Genomic DNA, 18,370 nt, shown 5'->3' on the forward strand with positions numbered 1-18,370 from the left:
GATGCGTGGACGTGCCCAACGTGATAACACAAAGTGGTGTGCGTGCGGTGTCGTGTTTTGTTTTCGTTCCGCCAATTTCTCTTCAAATCACTTGTAATCCTCCACTTCTCACCTAGGAAATCTGACAAAAATTTCACTGAACATGGTAAGATACCTAATCACATCGAAATACTTACCTCTATGCTTTGGATCTGGATGAATTGAGTCCAATAAAAACGCTTGAAATTATGGCAAAAACTCTGAAAATTGTTTGGCGGCCGTCGCCAAGCAACCGACTGTCTGACATCAAAGCACCGAATGTGATAGAATTCAAAAATACTTGCACGCCTGCACTCTTGTACCCACTGACTGTCAGACATTCACCCACACATAGACGTTTAGTGGGTGCACCCAATAGAAATACACTAGAACTCCAATGGCGCTGTAGTCACTTTTCCAATTTAATTAAATTAATAACTTTTATTGCAACAATTGATTGTTTTGAGGTGTCCAGCTTGAAGAGCATCATTTGTTTTGGTAAACAAAATTTATTTGACACTTCTAGTACCGCTACTGACGCTATAAGGGCGTGGCAAACTAGATGTTAGTCACACGAATAGTCGCGACATTGGACTTCTGTGGCTAGTTATTCTACTGTGCACCCGTTTTAGCGCAATTCTGCAAGTCGTAACCACGTGCTTCGTTAACATGATTAATTTCCATTCGAAAGGGGTTGCTGTCGTTGCTGAGGAAGCTACGGTCCGCTCCGGAGAAAGAGCTTAGGATTCTACTGCTCGGGTTGGACAATGCTGGCAAAACTACGCTTCTGAAACAGTTGGCTTCCGAGGAGGTTACACAGGTGAGTTTTTATTGGGGAAACAAAATAACGAATATACAGGCACATACAGGTAAGTGCAGGCCTCTAGCAATAGGAGTATTGAGGACTATCATGGTTGCAGCTGGGATGGTTGTGTAACTTATATACTCGCAATTATTTTAAAAAAAATGAGAAAATCTCGGAGAAAATCTCATAAATATTTTTATAAGAATTTCCGCAAAAATTACGTAGGTTTTAACATAAATCTCCTGCACAGAAATAATTCTAAGAGCCTATTTTATCAGACACTGCACATACATTGAATCCGTAGTCTGACACGTTCACATCAAATGAATCGTTATACGTATCATATCATAAACAGTTCCGATTGAAAAGTCTTCTAATAAAACTCAATGACACTTGCGCATATCGGAGTTACATGCACATAACACGATCGATACGTTAGCTGTGCACATAACTTTGACCGGGTTGAAAAGCAACATTGGCAGATAAAGTGGAACACGTTTTGCAGAATTTCGCAATTCCTCTAAGTGACCTTCGTGGTCGTGCGGCTAGCGGCGTCGGTCATTTAGGTGTTGTGAGTTCAATTCCCGCTCCAGCCTAAGGAAACTTTTTTTCAAAATGTGAAGGATATTTTTGGAGTTGCATATACATTAGCGCACCCAGCCCACATGATAAAAGCAAAATGCACGACATATAACAGTATAATGGCGATCTGAGAGACATACCACATGCGTCGCATATAACTCTCACTTCCTATTTTCAACCCAAGATTAGATTCATATGATATTCCAATAGTGCAGTAATATAGGACTGACATATAACGATGATCGGAAGAGTTGGCTCAGTATGGTTGAACTTCTAAAACGAATGCAGCATATAGTCCATTTTACGAGCCGGTTTTATGAATGAATTTTGACAGGAGGTAACGTCCAATAACCCGTGAAAATCAATAAAGCATTGTCCAGTTAGAATCCGGACGCAAAGGATAATTTATTGTGACGCTCTCAATGATCATAATCATATTTTTTTTACAGCAATCTGATCATAAACAAGTCCTCTATTGATGGTGAAAATTTCATCGATATTCATGCTACGATTGAAGAGTTATTTCATATTGAAGACAAGTGAAGGAAAAAATCTTGCACAAACACGTTGAAAATTAAGCGTGGTCAGGTACGACAGTCGCGAAAAATGTTAATGTCGCCATAACCATTATGTGTGATGTGCTCAGATGTTGTTAACCATGCCATGAGGAAGTGCCCAAGGAAGATTGAAGTTTATGTTCATGGATAAATCTGCTTGAAATTCCAAGATTTGCCAGGAAGTTCGAGCTCTGGACATCATTTTCTCACATCACGATTTTGACACCAAATGTGTACAAAAATGATAACCTCAAGAATCGCGTGCTGTTTTTCAAAAATGCACACAAGGGATCTGTAGAGGGTTGAGCTAATTTGGTGAGCTATCACGACAGCCTGAGATGCGTAGTGGTGTCATCACTGTTGGATAGTGTTTATTAACGAAAAAACACTCAAATTTCGCTTCTTTGGAATTCACTGCATAGCCCTTAATTTCGCAAGAAGAGAAATATTTGGCAAAGTTTTTTTTGAATCCTAATCAGATCGGTAGAGGGTCTCAGGACACTACAGAGATGATCTTATTGTTAAGCAAATCCGCCGAAGGGGTTGATGTTAAAATTTACTACCATTGTGCAGATTTTTAAGGAAGTTATCACGGAAAAAATGAGAAAAAGTATTAAAAATTAAATAAAATAATTTTAATGATATTTTTCCGTGAAACAACAGTAAGTTATCTTTGTTTTGAATGCTTCACCTTTTATGTTTGTTATTCCACCTCTGAGATATAAGTGATTATCTGCGTCCGGATTCTAACTGGACAATGCTTTATCATCATCAACATTGTTGTCACTTCGTAAAATGGCTCATACTGTACTGAGCAGAAGAAGGTACGTAGGGAAAAGGCAGGGCTTCTATTTTGGGCACTTTCCTGCTATAACTCACTCAATTTTAAATCAATTGACATACTTTTTGGAACGCAGTAAAATACGTATAGTATCTAGCCGTTTAAAATATTTCAAGTCAATAGAACGACGTTCAAAACTGAAAATACCACAGATGGCTCTTTTTTGTGCGGTAGTAAAAACCAAAATTTCTCAGCGAAATAAGCATGTACTAAACACAAAAAGTTGCGAATTCAAATCATTCTTGATTTCTATTCACGAACTTTTCACAAAACTGCCATTTTCCAATAATCAACATTTTTCGCAATTTTCCATATATGGAGTTGGAAGTTTGATAGGGAGGTATGGGAAGCTTTCCATGGCGAAAAACAAATCGTGTTGTTGATTAACATTTAAGAGTTTTCATTTACCTGATTACCGCTGAAATAATAAACATTTGTAGTAAAAAAATAAGGTTGTTTAATCTCACCATAATTCAACTACGATAGATCGGCATCCGGAATGATTCGGCTTTGAAGCAACAACACCAGAAAATGGCAGCAGTGAGGAACCTGCTGTCCGAGTCCAGACGCCGCCGGGAATCCAATTTCGTAAATTACCTGGTGAATTTGAAGCGAAACAGCGTACCGTTCAAAATTGCCATAGCCGGTCACCAGATTGTGTAGGAAAAGACGGCACATATTAGACGATTCAGCAACTGCGGCCAAAAGTCCATCAGCAGAAGATCCAGCTGTATTTTTCCTATAGTTACACACAATTTTTGAATTTACATCTTTACACAAATAACTTGACAACAGCTGACATCAGCCGAATCTTATTTTAGTTCAAATTCTATGAGCACGAAAAAAATCTTGACAGAAAGTTTTGCACACGCAACCGCGCGCATGGCCTACTTGGCTTCTTCGCCGTTTGCAAACATTCTCCAAAAATCTGCTTGACACCTCACAAAACATCCATAGGCCAATGTTGGCCGAACAACAGTTGTGTGAATCTTGGTGTGAATCCATTTGATATACTTGGGTTTTAGACCCCAAGTAGGACCAAAGGTTCGCCGGCATTGCCTGAAGGCCATACAAGCTTTCTTGATTCTGAGCTCAATATGAGGTGTCCAGGAAAGCTTGGAATCAAGAATGACTTTAACGTACTTTACCTGTTCTGTCACATCGATTTCAGAATCAAAGAGACGCAAAGGCCGAACGCCATTATGGTTTCGCCTTTCCGTAAAAAGATCAATACATGTTTTACTCGGATTAACCGAAAGGCCATATTGGCGACACCAACCCTCAACTACCTGAAGAGCGTTTTGCATTAGGTCAAAAAGGGTGCTGATGCACATACCAACTAACAATATTAGATAGTCGTCGGCAAAACCATAAGTAGGAAAACCGCTATTATTGAGTTGCCTCAATACTGTATCTGCTACGATATTCCACAAAAGTGGTGACAAGACTCCCCCTTGGAGGCATCCACAAACACTCAATTTCCTAATCCCTGCTAGACGCAATGTCGAGAAGAGATATCGGTTTTTGAGCATTTGGTGAATCCAATTGGAAATCATTGGAGATATACCATGACTCCGTGCGGCTTCCAATATGGCATCGAAAGACACGTTGTCAAAGGCACCCTCGATATCTAAGAAAACACCCAAACAAGATTGCTTTTGAGCGAATGCTTTCTCGATATCGTAAACAACCTTGTGTAAAAGAGTCACAGTGGACTTACCAGATTGGTAGGCATGTTGGTTCACATGAAGAGGCACGTTGGCCAGATGAACATCACGGATGTGATGATCCACAATGCGTTCTAAGCATTTCAGAAGAAAAGAGGTCAAACTGATAGGTCTGAAACTCTTTGCTTCTTCATACGATGCACGACCCACTTTTGGAATAAACTTTACAGTAATACCTGCCAGGATTTGGGAATATACCCTGTAACAAAACTGCAAACAAGTTGTTGTTTGTTTGTTTGTTTATTACCAGGGATTTTAACCTTTTATGGGTCATTCATCCCGTTTAGAATTATTTATATCTAATATGTAACAATATTTATTCTAATTTTTGTTTTTAGATTTTATCAATAAGCTTAGTATCTATAATAAATTTTATCAATTTTTCCTCTTCATTTCGGTCATTACAAAGAATTTCTCCCAAGATATTTCCTAATCTGCATTCCAATCTTTGTTGCTCATATGCCCTACAGTCTACTAAAATGTGCGATACCGTCAGTGGTTCGCCGCATGTTCGACACATGTTACAGCCTCTATTGAATAAGTGTTGATGTGTTATTCGGGTATGTTCTATCCGAAGTCTGCTCAATGCTCTTCTTTCTGTGGGTGAATGACGGTCCGGCCAGGCTAGGGTGGTAGCCTTGATTGATCGTAGAAAGGTGGTGCTATTTTGCCATTTTATTTGCCATTTATCATGAATTATTTTCCTGCAGTTACGTATTGCATCTTCGCTGGGAATACAACAGGCTAACTCCACACCATTTCGTCCGTCTTTGGCTAAATTATCTGCTTTGTCATTACCGAGAATTCCAACGTGACCCGGTATCCAACATAATACTATGGACTGTTCCGATAGCATACTTTCAATTTGCTGGATCCAAGGATGCTTTGAATCCCCTTTTTCGATGGCAAGAAGAACGCTAGCAGCGTCAGTAAAAATAACATGCGAAGTTTCGTTTGTAGTCACATGCTGTAATGTAAAAAGAATTGCCATAGCTTCTGCCGAAAAAAATTGAACATACGCTTGGCAATTTTCTACAAATGGATGCTGTTTCGCAATAAATTCCGAATCCTACGGTAGTTCCATCTACCGAACCGTCTGTGAAAATGTGGTTGTGGTGGATATATTTAGTTTGACACAATCTAAGGAACAGCTGTTTAGCTTTCGCAAATGATTCGCCAACTCTATAGCTATTTTTGATCGTCCAGTCAACAGTGATCTTCGGAGAGTTCCAAGATCTATTTCCTAGTCGAGATAATGGAGCAATAGTGAAGTTCGAGTCTCCGGTGAGATTCTGAAACTTTGTGATTGCTCTTTGTATTGATGGGTAGTTGTCAAGATTCGTAGTGGTGTTCGAGCACAGGACTTCCAGCTTTTCTTGCAGTTTGATTGCTTTAGAGATTAATCTGGATACAACGATATATTCGAACGGCATTTGCCCAGCTTCAGCCATGATGGATTCAACAGGGCTGGATCGGAAAGCTCCAGATGCGTTCCGAATGGCTGCATTATACAACGGTTGTAAACTGTTGAGATTCGACTCGCTGCCTCCACTTACGAGGTCAATCCCGAAAAGGATCTTTGGTATAAGAACTGCTTTTGCAACTCGTAGTAATGTTGTCCTCGATCCTCCATTCATTCGATTGCCAATAACTTTGAGAAAGTTGATGATTTTTTGCGATGAACTCCTTAACTCTGCAGTGTGTCGTTTAAAGTTGAGGCGTCTATCCACGTGTATTCCGAGAATGCGGGTACATTGTGTTTCTGGAACTTCGCGGTCATGTATTACTGTCGTAGGTTGTTGAGGATGTTTACGCTTCCGACATATATGCATGAAACTAGATTTTTCAGGAGAGATCGTCATTTCAACACTATTTGCCCAGACTCCCAGCATATCTGCTGCTTTCTGCAGCTTTTTCCTTGTTTTCTTGCTATCCAAATCGGTGACTACGATGAGCACGTCGTCTGCGTAAATGTACACTTTAACTCCTTTTGGTAGATATTCGAGAACTGTTTCCATCAAGGCCATAAACAGTGTGACGGAGAGTATTGATCCCTGGGGAACACCCCTATTTTGTGTCTTGAGGGTAGAAACAGCGCTTCCAACCATAACTCTGAAAGTTCGTTCCTGAAGAAAATTTCGGATGAAAGACAACATTTTGCCATTTACGCCCCATTGTACTAGTTTCGAAATGATTTTCTGCCTGTTTGCTCTGTCGTATGCTTTTTGGATGTCGATTGTTAATATCTCACAATGTTCTCCACTATCAAATGGTTGCCGAATCGCTTCTTCAAATGATGCAAAGTACGTATCTACACCTCTTCCACTTCGGAAAGCGTGTTGTTGGGGATTCAGAAGATTGTTACTTTCCAAGTAATGTACGAGCCTTCGATTAACCATGCGTTCCATCAATTTGCTGAAACAGCTAAGCAGTGTGTGTCGTTGATTTTCCGTTGCTTTAGTGTCCTTCCCTGGTTTTGGTAATGCGACAATAAGTCCCTCTTTCCATGTAGGAGGAATTATACCGGAGTGCCATATGTTGTTAATGGCATCTAGCATCGACATTTTAATTCTAAATGGTAGATGACGCAACATAGCATAGCTGATATCATCCACTCCAACAGATGTGTTGCCGCCTTTTTCAAGTGCCCAGAAGAGCTCTTCTACAGTGAAGTTTTGGTTGAATTCTTCATTATCGTTATGACAAGGGACTATTTCTGTTTCTTGGGTTTCTGGTACGGTATGTTCGGCTGACACAGATTCGAAGTAGTTGGCTAAATGTTCTGCAACTAAAGACTGCTCTTCGATAGTTTCGCCGTTTACTACTAACGTTTGGTTGTGATGTTTCTTTTTTCCGCAAAAGGCGTTAACTTTCCTCCATAATTCATTCACTGGTGTTTGAGGGCCGAATCCTGACACAAAAGTGTCCCAAGATGACTTCTTTGCGTCTCTTACAACTTTCTTGGATTTATTTCGAGCTCGTTGGAATTCTTGCAGTGCTTGTTGTTTCCGTGGGTCGCCATCCGCAAGATGTTTTAACTTTTTTAGTTTCTTACGTCTGTCCATAACGGCCTCACGAACTTCGTTATTCCACCATGGAACGGATTTACCGCCTACCGTTCCAGATGTTCTGGGAATAGCTTGTTCTGCTGCAGATATAATTTTTTGGCTTAGTGTTTCTACGGTGAAAGGCTGATCACGAGGAAGACGGTCAAGTAGTATACTTTCGAATTCTTCCCAATTGGCTTGTTCGTGTAACCATCGCCTGCGTCGTCGTTTCTCGGGTTTTTTATTTGGAATTGTGATGATTATAGGAAAGTGGTCACTAGTGCAATTGTCGGTCTCTACTTTCCATTGCAGTTTTGATGTGAGTTCCGGAGACGATATAGTCAGATCTATTGCAGATGTTGAGCCTGTCCTAGGATCAAGTCGAGTGTGCTCTCCACTGTTCAATATGGTAAGGTTGTGATTAGCAGTGAAATCTTCGATGACTGTTCCTTTTCCGTCGCTTTTGCTGCTTCCCCACAATGGACTATGAGAGTTAAAATCCCCAAGAATCACAAAAGGTTTAGGAAGCTGGTTGACTAGGTTCTCTAGCTCCATCTCTAGCTCTCGAGGAGGCGTGTGGCATTGTATGTACAAAGACACATATGTTGCTTTAACCGGATGAGTGACCTGAGCGGCAACTACCTGAAGTGAAGTTTTCAACTGCAAAAACCTATACGAAGTTTGCCGGTGAATCGCCAAGCCTACTACTCCATTTTGGTAACTGGAGTTCGGGCCGGGCCGGATAGACCAGTCGTACTCAGCGCGATGGAAGTGCTTCATATAGTCTAAGCGGGAAAGCCCCGTTTCTTGTACTGCGATAACCGTTGGAAGATACTTAGCGACAATCAACTGCAGTTCAGCATAACGTTCTTGGATTCCGTTGACGTTCCATTGAATAGCCACGCACCTGTTTCTAAAGGTAGTACTTACAGATAAATTTGGAAGTTGACCATGGGTGCGAGAGGTTCGATCACAATTAGGGGCTCTTTGCGAGTCGATAGTGTGACGTGGAGTTTGGCCAGTGCGAAGTAAACGTTGTGGATTTCCGATCGAAGATGGGCCATCTGCGTGCCTGTCTTGATGGAAGGCGATCGAGGAGTTTATGGATGCCACGGGACTGCTCTCCTGGTGTGGTTCACTCCGTCCATCGCCACTTGAAACTGGATGAGCTGCTGAAATGTTTTTCGGAACTGCGTCAAGTGTTACATTGATGCTGCGATTGGTACTTGCCTGAAATGACAGGCTCCCTGCACCTACTGCCACCGGAGGATTATCAGGAACATCAGGGACATCTAAAGTTGCTCCGGGCAGGGTCTGTGCAGGGAAAAGCCTAGGGTTTTGTAAACCCATGGAATCCCTGAGGTTGGAATTCCTTGGTACCAGGTAACTGCTTCTGGGTCGGGGACTAAGAAAGGTGGTGTTGCTGTTTTGGTCTTGTTTGCTAATGACTTCGTTGCCATCATTGGGAGAAACTGGCGAGTGTTGAGCTCTGGTTACTGAAACATTTGTCGAAGCTACGTCAACTGTATTTGGGAATATTTCAACAGTACTTGCCTGTGAGTGCAAGCTCCCTGCACTTACTGCCGCCGGAGGGATTTCGGGAAAATCAGCGACATCAGAAACATCCGAAACTGCTCCGGGCGGGGTCAGTGCAGGGAAAGGCCTAGGGTTATGCAAACCCATGGAATCGCTGAGGAGGGAAACCCATGGTATCAGGTAACTGCTTCTGGGCTGAGGATTCAGGAAGGTGGTGGTGCTGTTTTGCTCATGTTTGCTGCTGGTTTCGCTGCCATCATCGGAAGATGCTGACGTGTATTGAGTTCTGGTTGCTGAAACATTTGTCGAAGCTGCGTCAACTGTCTTTGGGGAAATTTCAACCGTACTTGCCTGAAAGTGCAAGCTCCCTGCACTTACTGCCGCCGGAGGAACTTCAGGAAAATCAGCGACATCAGGGACATCCAAAACTGCTCCGGGCGGGGTCAGTGCAGGGAAAGGCCTAGGGTTATGCAAACCCATGGAATCGCTGAGGCGGGAATCCCATGGCATCGGGTAACTGCTTCTGGGCAGAGGATTCAGGAAGGTGGTGGTACTGTTTTGCTCGTGGTTACTGCTGGTTTCGCTGTTATCGTCATCGCTGGTATGTGCATCAGGTAAGTCCGAAACTGTTCCGGGCGTGGTCAGTGCAGGTGAAAACCTAGGGTTATGCAAACCCATGGAATCGCTGGGGAGGAAATCCCATGGTATCAGGTAGTTGCTGGTAGAAGATGCTGATGTGTGTTGGATTCTGGTTGCTGAAACATTTGTCGAAGCTGCGTCAACTGTCTTTGAAGAAATTTCAACTGTACTTGCCTGAGAGTGCAGGCTCCCTGCACTTACTGCCGCCGGAGCGACTTCAGGAAAATCAGCTACATCAGGAACGTTCGCAATTGCTCCGGGCGGGGTCAGTGCAGGGAAAGGCCTAGGGTTATACAAACCCATGGAATCGCTGAGTTTAAGGCTTGATGGCTGCTGTAGTCTGGATCGAAGTTGTGGGTTCAAAAAGCTGGTGTTTTTTCTTTCTTCTGCTATGTCGATGGATTGCGTTTCGTTTTCAGAGGATGATGTTGTTTGCAGAATACAGGCCGCATTGGAAGATTCAATGTCAACGGGTTGGGGTAATGCGTCCCGGACAAATCGTCTACCCAGATGCGCTCCCTCTTGTGGGAGTGGCGGGAGTACTACACTTTCCTCACCGTCAAACCTGTTTTTATCGGTGTAGTTTTTAGTTGACGTGTTTTCAACACTGCAAACAAGTAGTTTTTTTCAAAACATGTTTGAAATAATCGAATCCCTTCTGAAGCAAAATAGGATAAATCCCATCTGCCCCAGGAGATTTGAAAGGAGCAAAGCTATTAAGAGCCCACTCAACCGATTCTATAGTTACAATACTCCGAGCCGAAGCTAAAGAATCATAACTACAAGAAAAGACATCAGGATCATCCGAAGATGTAATATCCACACATCCAGGGAAGTGTGTGCTGAATAAGCATTCCAGAACTTCCTCATCAGAGGAAGTCAGATCGCCATTTGGCGAACGAAGTTCGTTCACCCGGAAATCCTTAGATTTCGCAAGGATTTTGTTTAACCGACTGACTTCACTCAAGCTGGAAACATTTGTACAAAGGTTTTTCCAGCCGGATCGTTCAGCAGACCGGAGAGCTTTCCTGTAGGCCTTGCGAGCCGACCTGAAAGCCTCCGAACCAGCTGAACGTCGTCTGTTCCAACTCTTTCTATATTGTTTCCTGAGTTTCGTCAGATCAGAGTTCCACCAAGGGGTTCCTCTTGTGATCTTCACAGACCGTAGAGGGCATGCTTCTTCAAAAGCTTCCATTATGAAGGTCGTTGTAGTATCAACGGTATCATCTAAATCACTTGGAGTGTCAATGGATGGTGAATATCCATGAAATTTGGCTGCAACCAAATCAGTATAAAGATCCCAATTTGTTGACCGAGGATTCCTGAAACGCAATGTTTGCGAAGTAACATTTAAATGTTCAAAAAAGATGTAGCGATGGTCAGATAAAGATTCTTCATCTGACACATGCCAATTGGTCAGCTCGTGACTAATTCTGCTAGAGCAAAGCGTTATATCTAACACTTCCTCTCTAGCAGATACCATGAAGGTTGGGCGGTTGCCTATGTTAAGTAATGCAAGATCTGTACTACTTAAGTACTCCATCAAACTGGAGCCTCTCAAGTTAATGTCTGAGCTGCCCCAGATGATATGGTGAGCATTAGCATCACAGCCAACAATTAGCGGAAGGCCTTTTGAAGTGCAGTATGCGATGACTTGTTTGAAAGCATCCGTAGGCGATGGTTCATCATGCGGTAAATACACCGAACAATAGACGTATTTCCTGTTGAGGTTTCCAGCAGATACATCAATTGTGATAGTACATACATCTCTGGTGGTTAGTTCAGAGATGAGTGTGGCAACTATTGCGTTGTTGACAAGCACACATGCTCGAGGCATGACACGCGAGTTTGTCATTTCATGTTTACTGAAAGTAGCAAACACCGGATTCACAAGATTGCCTAGATAGAAATTCTCCTTACGAAAGTAAGGTTCTTGTACTAATGCCACTTGGACTGTACCATTTTGCATAAGCCTGCACAGATTGATCGTTGCTGTTCTTTTATGCTGAAGATTGATCTGAGCTATCCTAACCGTAGCCAGTATCCAAACTAGGCAAGATTAAACTCTTCGCAATAACAGCTCAACAAAGAACGACAACAATAAAACCAGATCGGTATCGATTGGAAAACGCCAAAGGCGAGGATACACAGAACACACTGTGTAAATCACATAATGCGAAACCATGTAAGTGAAAATTTAAACTAATTAACAACATCTTCATAATCCCGTCCTTATTTAGCCTCAAATGAGATTGTCTCGGAGAAACACAAGGTCCACTGCACCATTGCTCAGGTTAGCGCAGTAAGAGCAACATACTGTGGAGGGCGCCCTGGTACTCCACAGGCTCCGTTTTCGGTGAGGTTTTCATTAGACCCCCCTAGCCATTCATTTCTAGGCTCGGTAAGCATAAAGCCACATCACACCATGAATTAGGGGTCACCTGTTGGTGAATTCTTACCACCGGGACAGGCGGTCCGTAGTGTTATTCTTACCAATTGAGACAATCGCTACCGACACTACACAGCTATCTATAGGCTGATCGAGAAAAAAAGTTAATATTGATAATCAACTTCATACGGGCTCGAACAGCCTTAAATAACCAAGATACTTAGCTTGTCCACTTTACCCCTACAACCCCTACATGATGTATCTATCAAAGACATTGGCTGCCAAAGTTCCTATTGACAGTTTCTCGAGGGGAGTTTTTGAACGAAGTTTTTGAGAAATGTTACCGGAGTTTTATGATGTAATCCACCTTTGTCTTAAAATGCATTTGAACTTTTTGAGATTTTTTTGTATTCATTTGAATGCCAAATTCTTTGGAAAACTAGCGAAAGATATCCTGTTGGTATAATTAGAAAAATCTCTGCTAAAATTTCTGAATATATTTTTTGCGAAACACCCGGAGAAACCAAGGCAACCGTTCATGTAAATCAGCCGACGTGATTTTGGTCGGAATTTAGCTCGGCCCCCACTAAAAATATGTCATTCTTAATAGAAATCTGAGTTCAGTTATTTCAAAACAGATTGTGATATTTTTCACACAGTCGAAGGCAATTTTGCCTTTCCTGGAGGGTTCCGGGTCATTTAGCCAAATGCCGTTTAGCCGAAAAACGAATGATGCTCTTAAGTAAACATACCATTGTTCTCCGCATCAATATAACTCGAAAGAACAGCCTATCATTCAAAGAAGGAAAAGCTTTGATAAAATATTGACAGTTTCTACGCCAATTAATCGTTGAATGGCAAAACTAGAAAGAATAGCCTATGATTAAGGTGAAACATCAACATATCCCATTGCAATTTTGCATACAAACTTTAGAGGCACACATCTGACGAACGAAGCATTAAACCAAACTGCACTTGTTTATCCTGGCTTTGCTCACTTGCAAAAAGAGGCAGCTTTTCCAAATCGAGCGCATTTGTTTACGATTTTTTAAGATTGGTGCTCTTAAAATCGTGAGTAGGGGTTCAAGTCAGCCATTGTGGCAGCCATATTTGTATCCCCTGATGTTTCTCCTTAGGAGAAGGAAATATTTCTGATGGCGATTTTCGCAGTTAGAATGTCAAAAACTTTTTCTGTGTTCTTTTGATCATGATTCGGTCAAACGGCATTCGGCTAAACGACCCAGTCGGCCATATGGCATTCGGTCAAACGGGGTTTCGCCAAACGACATGCGGCCAAACGGCATTCAGCCAAAAGGCCGGAGACTTCCTGAAGTATTGCTGGAGGAATCCCTATTCCAGGTGTCCAAGGATTCATGGCAGCATAATTCTCTTCTGTTTGAAACGGTGTCAGTCCAATAGGCCGAAGGTCATTTGGTCGAATTAGGCCTGCCTCACTTCAACTTAGTGTTCTTTGAGCACTTCCACAGTTGTTAATTGAAGGGCTTTCTTTGCCTGCCATTGCATGAATTTGTATATTGTGAGGCAAGCACAATGATACACTATGCCCAGGGAGTCGAGAAAAGTTTCCCGACTGGAGCGGGAATCGATCCCGCCGTCTCCAGTTTGGCGATCCATAGCCTTAATCACTAGGCTAACTGGAGGTGCATAGGCTGTTATTTCTAGTTTCATGGTTAAAATAGCTATTGGCAAAATTGTTGAAAAAGGTCAAAAAATCAAAAAAAAACAGGAAGGCCTAAGCCATAGACCCAAGCCCAAAACTTCTGATCTAGTCAACAGCAGCCTCCGGGGTGTGCTCGAAAGGCCTCATTTAACTCTCGGGTCCCAGGGCGTTTCGGATGAGGGAGTTTTTGGTGGAATGTGTCCTAAAAAAGTGTTATGAATTACCTTTCACAAATTTATTGCGATAACGATGGGTGTGGACGACAGAGGTGCGCCATTATACCGCGTCCCAGGTCATCTAGCGATCGTAGTCCGGAATAGATCCGGAACTTGCCATCGTAAGGCCAAAGAGCGGCGAGGTCAGCAAGCCGTGGCGATTGGACGGAATAGCGGCCAGGTTTGGCAGGCGTGAAGTGCCAAGCGGATGTGGCGGACGATCTGTCGTGATCTGGAGTGGAACCGGGAATTTGGTAAGACGCACATCAATACGCCGACGAGTGGCGCGACCGGCAGGCCGTAGCGGTTCGGTTGAATTGCGGCCTACGTGGACTCCGCGTGTCATCCGATACAGTGGTGCTTGTCATGGTCCGGCGGCCGATGGGTTTCTAACCGGAGGAACGGGTGGATGATAAGGCGAGGAGCGAAGAAACGTTCGTGGCTGACTTTAGGCAAGGTTTTCTGTAGATGCTTGCTATTTCCGACCGTGAGCGGAGGCCTTGGCCTGTCTTCGAGCCCGAAGATCAATTCAATGATACTCCTATCCTCACCTACCTCACAGAGCCATCGGCGCTACCGATGCGCATTGAGCCGATACGCACAACGCCCACTCTTTAAAGCGACCGTTGGATTAGCTGTATGAACGTTTCCCTACATTTCCCTAACATAAACGCATTCATCTAGAAACTCCATTTGGGGATTCCTTCAAGAAGTGTTTCTGGTGATTCCTCCAAGATTTCCGTCTGTAGATTCCTACTGAAATTTTGTCTGGAGATTCCTTCAGGAATCCCAACTTGAGTTCCATCGGGAACTTCTCCAAGAATTTACTACTGTGCTTCCAACCTTGGATGCCTTCTGTGTGTTCTCCCAGATTTCTTTATGGGCTTCTTCTGGGGATTTCTCCAGGAAATTCTTCTGAAACCCTTCTCCGGATTCCCACAGCATCTTTAAATGAAAACAGGAACTACTGAAGGATTCCCAGAAGCAAATCCCAAAGGAATCCTAATACGAAGTCCTGTAAGATTCCAGAAGTGAAAGCCTTAAATTAGTCATACACTGACACATACTATAAGCTTATCTACATATTAGAACAATACACGGGTTCACTTTGATTACGGCTGACTAAGAGAAAAGACTATCTTTGATGTTTACCGAATATCAAAAATTAATGATTACTTTCTTCCTCATTCTAAGGTAACTCCAACTGCGGGCTTCAATATAAAATCCGTAGTCTCCGATGGTTTCAAACTCAACGTATGGGACATAGGCGGCCAGAGCAAAATTCGACCCTATTGGAAAAACTATTTCGAAAACACCGATGTACTGGTAAGACCCCGTTATAACCCTTGAATACAAAGGGCAATTCATCAATCTTCTCGCATTCTAGATCTATGTAATCGACTCGAGCGATCGGAAACGCCTGGAGGAAACCGGCGACGAACTGGCCGAACTGCTCCTGGATGACAAACTGCGGCAGGTACCGCTGCTGGTATTCGCCAATAAGCAGGATATTGCCGGATCCCTTAAAGCTTCGGAGATAGCCGAATGTCTGAAGCTGGTCAAGTTGAAGGACCGCACCTGGCAGATCCAGGGCTGTTCCGCCCTGGAGGGTACCGGGATAAAGGTGAGGATTAGAGGTTCCAACCCGGGATATCCCGGGACAAAAAATCCCGGGATCATGCAAAACTCGGGATTTCCCGAATTCCGGGATAACATTTTTCTCCGTCCCGAAAATCCCGGGATTCCCGGGAAACACATTTCTAACATGTTTTTTTCTGCTTTGATTTGGATTTGGAGAATTCCTGAAACGTATTTCAAGAGTCGAGACAATTTTTCGTGCACTGCTTCAAGAAAAAATCCTAAAATGTGACATAAACCACTTCAACTGTATGTGGAAGTCAAAACTCCGTGGAACTCGGCTCAAACGTTGCTGGAGCACTTCATTCGCGGTTTTGGTTGCACCAAAGAGACGCACTTTCCGAAATAGGCTTTTCAGGTCTTATGTTGGATAGTGATTTCGAGGTTGCAAAAAACGTTCAGGTAGCTCTTCAGCCAATCAGATTCGCTTCGGAAGCATTGGGAAGACGGGATGCTACATTAATGTCTGCGGAAGGCAGCTCGGGTTTCTTGTACCTATTCGAAGCTTAAGAAAAGTAACTTCAAAGTTGAAAACGACTTCTTGGATGCAATCACAAAAAGAAATAAACGAAACGGTGCCAAAAGGAAATAATAACAGCGTTGAAGTTCTTTCAAGACCTTCCGTTGACAACGCAAATGCCAGCAGTACTAAAAAAGCTCATTTAAAACGCAAAGTTCATCAAGGAACTAGAAGTTCGATTTTTGCAAGACTGCCAAAGACAGACCGAAAATGATGCTGCCGAGTTGAATGCTGGATTGTCCTGTATGCATGATACCATCAAGCATGCGTGTAGAACTGGAATCGGCTATAAAGGAATATGCCAGCCCGTCCCAGACTGGTTCGGCAATGATTGATTTTTCAAAAGTAATTGCGAAAAAGCTGTCACTTTCTGAGTTACATCGTAAGTTGAGCCTAAAGCTTAATAGTTATTTAGGCAACAAGTTGCAAAATATTGATTTTTTTCAGAACGAGTCGTACATTTATTCAACGAGGCTTGCCGGGCCGAAAAAGCGAACCTTTCTTCAACTCGTATTTTCAGAGAACGAATTCAATTTGATGAGACCAATTACATTTGAATATGTTTTCTAGTAATGTCTAAAACATATTCCTAGCCACAGTATTGCGTTTTAAAGTACATTGAAAAAAAATCCCGGGATCCCGGGATTTCCCGGGACAAGCAACAAATTTTATCTCGAATCCCGGGACAAGCAAATTGGTCGGGAAATGGAACCTCTAGTGAGGATTGCTCAGGTCGGAAACATAGAAGCTTATAACGTGTCTTTTCTTATCCTCAGGATGGAATGGACTGGGTTTGCAAGAGCATCAAGAAGTAATTCTGTGCAATATGCATTAGGTTAAATCTTCTTCATTTTTCTCCTTCTGTGGCCTTGCGCGTCTTTTACTAATCGTATTAATTGTCTATATTATGTGTCATCGCGATTGCATGCTTTGCACGTAGGAGTCCAAAACTCCAAATTGGATTGCTTTTAGGAAAAATGTCTTATCACAAACGTGCAATATGCTGAATTACCCCGAAAAAAAAACAAGTAAACACACGATGTTCATTTATGGAAGCTTGTTTTACGTTTGTCTAGCTTTGTTTTCAGTTAATTTTATCCGAAGTCCAGTTCTATTTGAACCCTACGAAAGGCCTACATTTTACCAAAAACCTTAATCTTTAAAGTCTTTTATTATTTTTTTCTTTCTTTTTTTGCCTTTCTCGTACACTAAGTGTACTGGAAAGGCTATATGTTCACTCCAAAAATGACTTTTTGATAGAAGGCTCGGAGGGTCAAGTCACATATACCAATCAACTCAGCTCGACGAATTGAGGTGATGTCTGTGTGTGTGTGTATGTGTGTGTGTGTATGTGTGTGTGTGTGTATGTGTGTGTACAAATAAACTCACATCACTTTTTGGCAGTAAACCTCAACCGATTTTAATGACCGACGGTTCATTCGACGCATAATCTGGTCCCATTGTTTCCTATTGAAAATGGTTCGGATCGGTTCAGCCGTTCCGGAGTTATGGCCATTTAGGTGTTCCGGACCAGTACCCTTGGAAGGGGCCATACATAAAAATGTAACAAACACATACATGCGACACATCAAACTGCGGCATTTTGGATAACCTGATGAACAGTCAGCAAGAAAACAGTCACAGACCATATCTGAACCGGTAGTGTTCCGGAACCGATTCCGGGAGTTCCACCGGAAGTGGCCAAATATAAAAGTGAACCAAATCCACGCATGCGACACATCAAATTGCGGCATTTTGGATAACCTGATGAACAGTCAGCAAGAAAACAGTCTCAGACCATATCTGAACCGGTAGTGTTCCGGAACCGGTTCCGGGAGTCCCGCCGGAAGTGGCCAAATATAAAAGTAAACCAAATCCATGCATGCGACACATCAAATTGCGGCATTTTGGATAACCTGATGAACAATCAGCAAGAAAACAGTCTCAGACCATATCTGAACCGGTAGTGTTCCGGAACCGGTTCCGGGAGTTCCGCCGGAAGTGGCCAAATATAAAAGTGAACCAAATCCACGCATGCGACACATCAAATTGCGGCATTTTGGATAACCTGATGAACAGTCAGCAAGAAAACAGTCTCAGACCATATCTGAACCAGTAGTGTTCCGGAACCGGTTCCGGGAGTCCCGCCGGAAGTGGCCAAATATAAAAGTAAAC

The 18,370-nt window shown here is 42.7% G+C and overlaps 1 protein-coding gene across 1 annotated transcript; it reads left to right on the forward strand.

The window, feature by feature from the left end:
- The first annotated feature begins 20 nt into the window (after positions 1-20).
- Positions 21-17,300, forward strand: LOC109400418 (ADP-ribosylation factor-like protein 3). Its single transcript, XM_029860319.2, has 5 exons — positions 21-145; positions 710-838; positions 15,232-15,363; positions 15,425-15,661; positions 16,972-17,300. The coding sequence occupies exons 1-5, from the start codon at positions 143-145 to the stop codon at positions 17,008-17,010; spliced, it is 540 nt and encodes a 179-aa protein (XP_029716179.1). The 5' UTR covers positions 21-142; the 3' UTR covers positions 17,011-17,300.
- The last annotated feature ends 1,070 nt before the right edge of the window (positions 17,301-18,370 follow it).

Source organism: Aedes albopictus, chromosome 1, assembly GCF_035046485.1.
Source record: "Aedes albopictus strain Foshan chromosome 1, AalbF5, whole genome shotgun sequence".
Taxonomy (NCBI): Eukaryota; Metazoa; Arthropoda; class Insecta; order Diptera; family Culicidae; genus Aedes; species Aedes albopictus.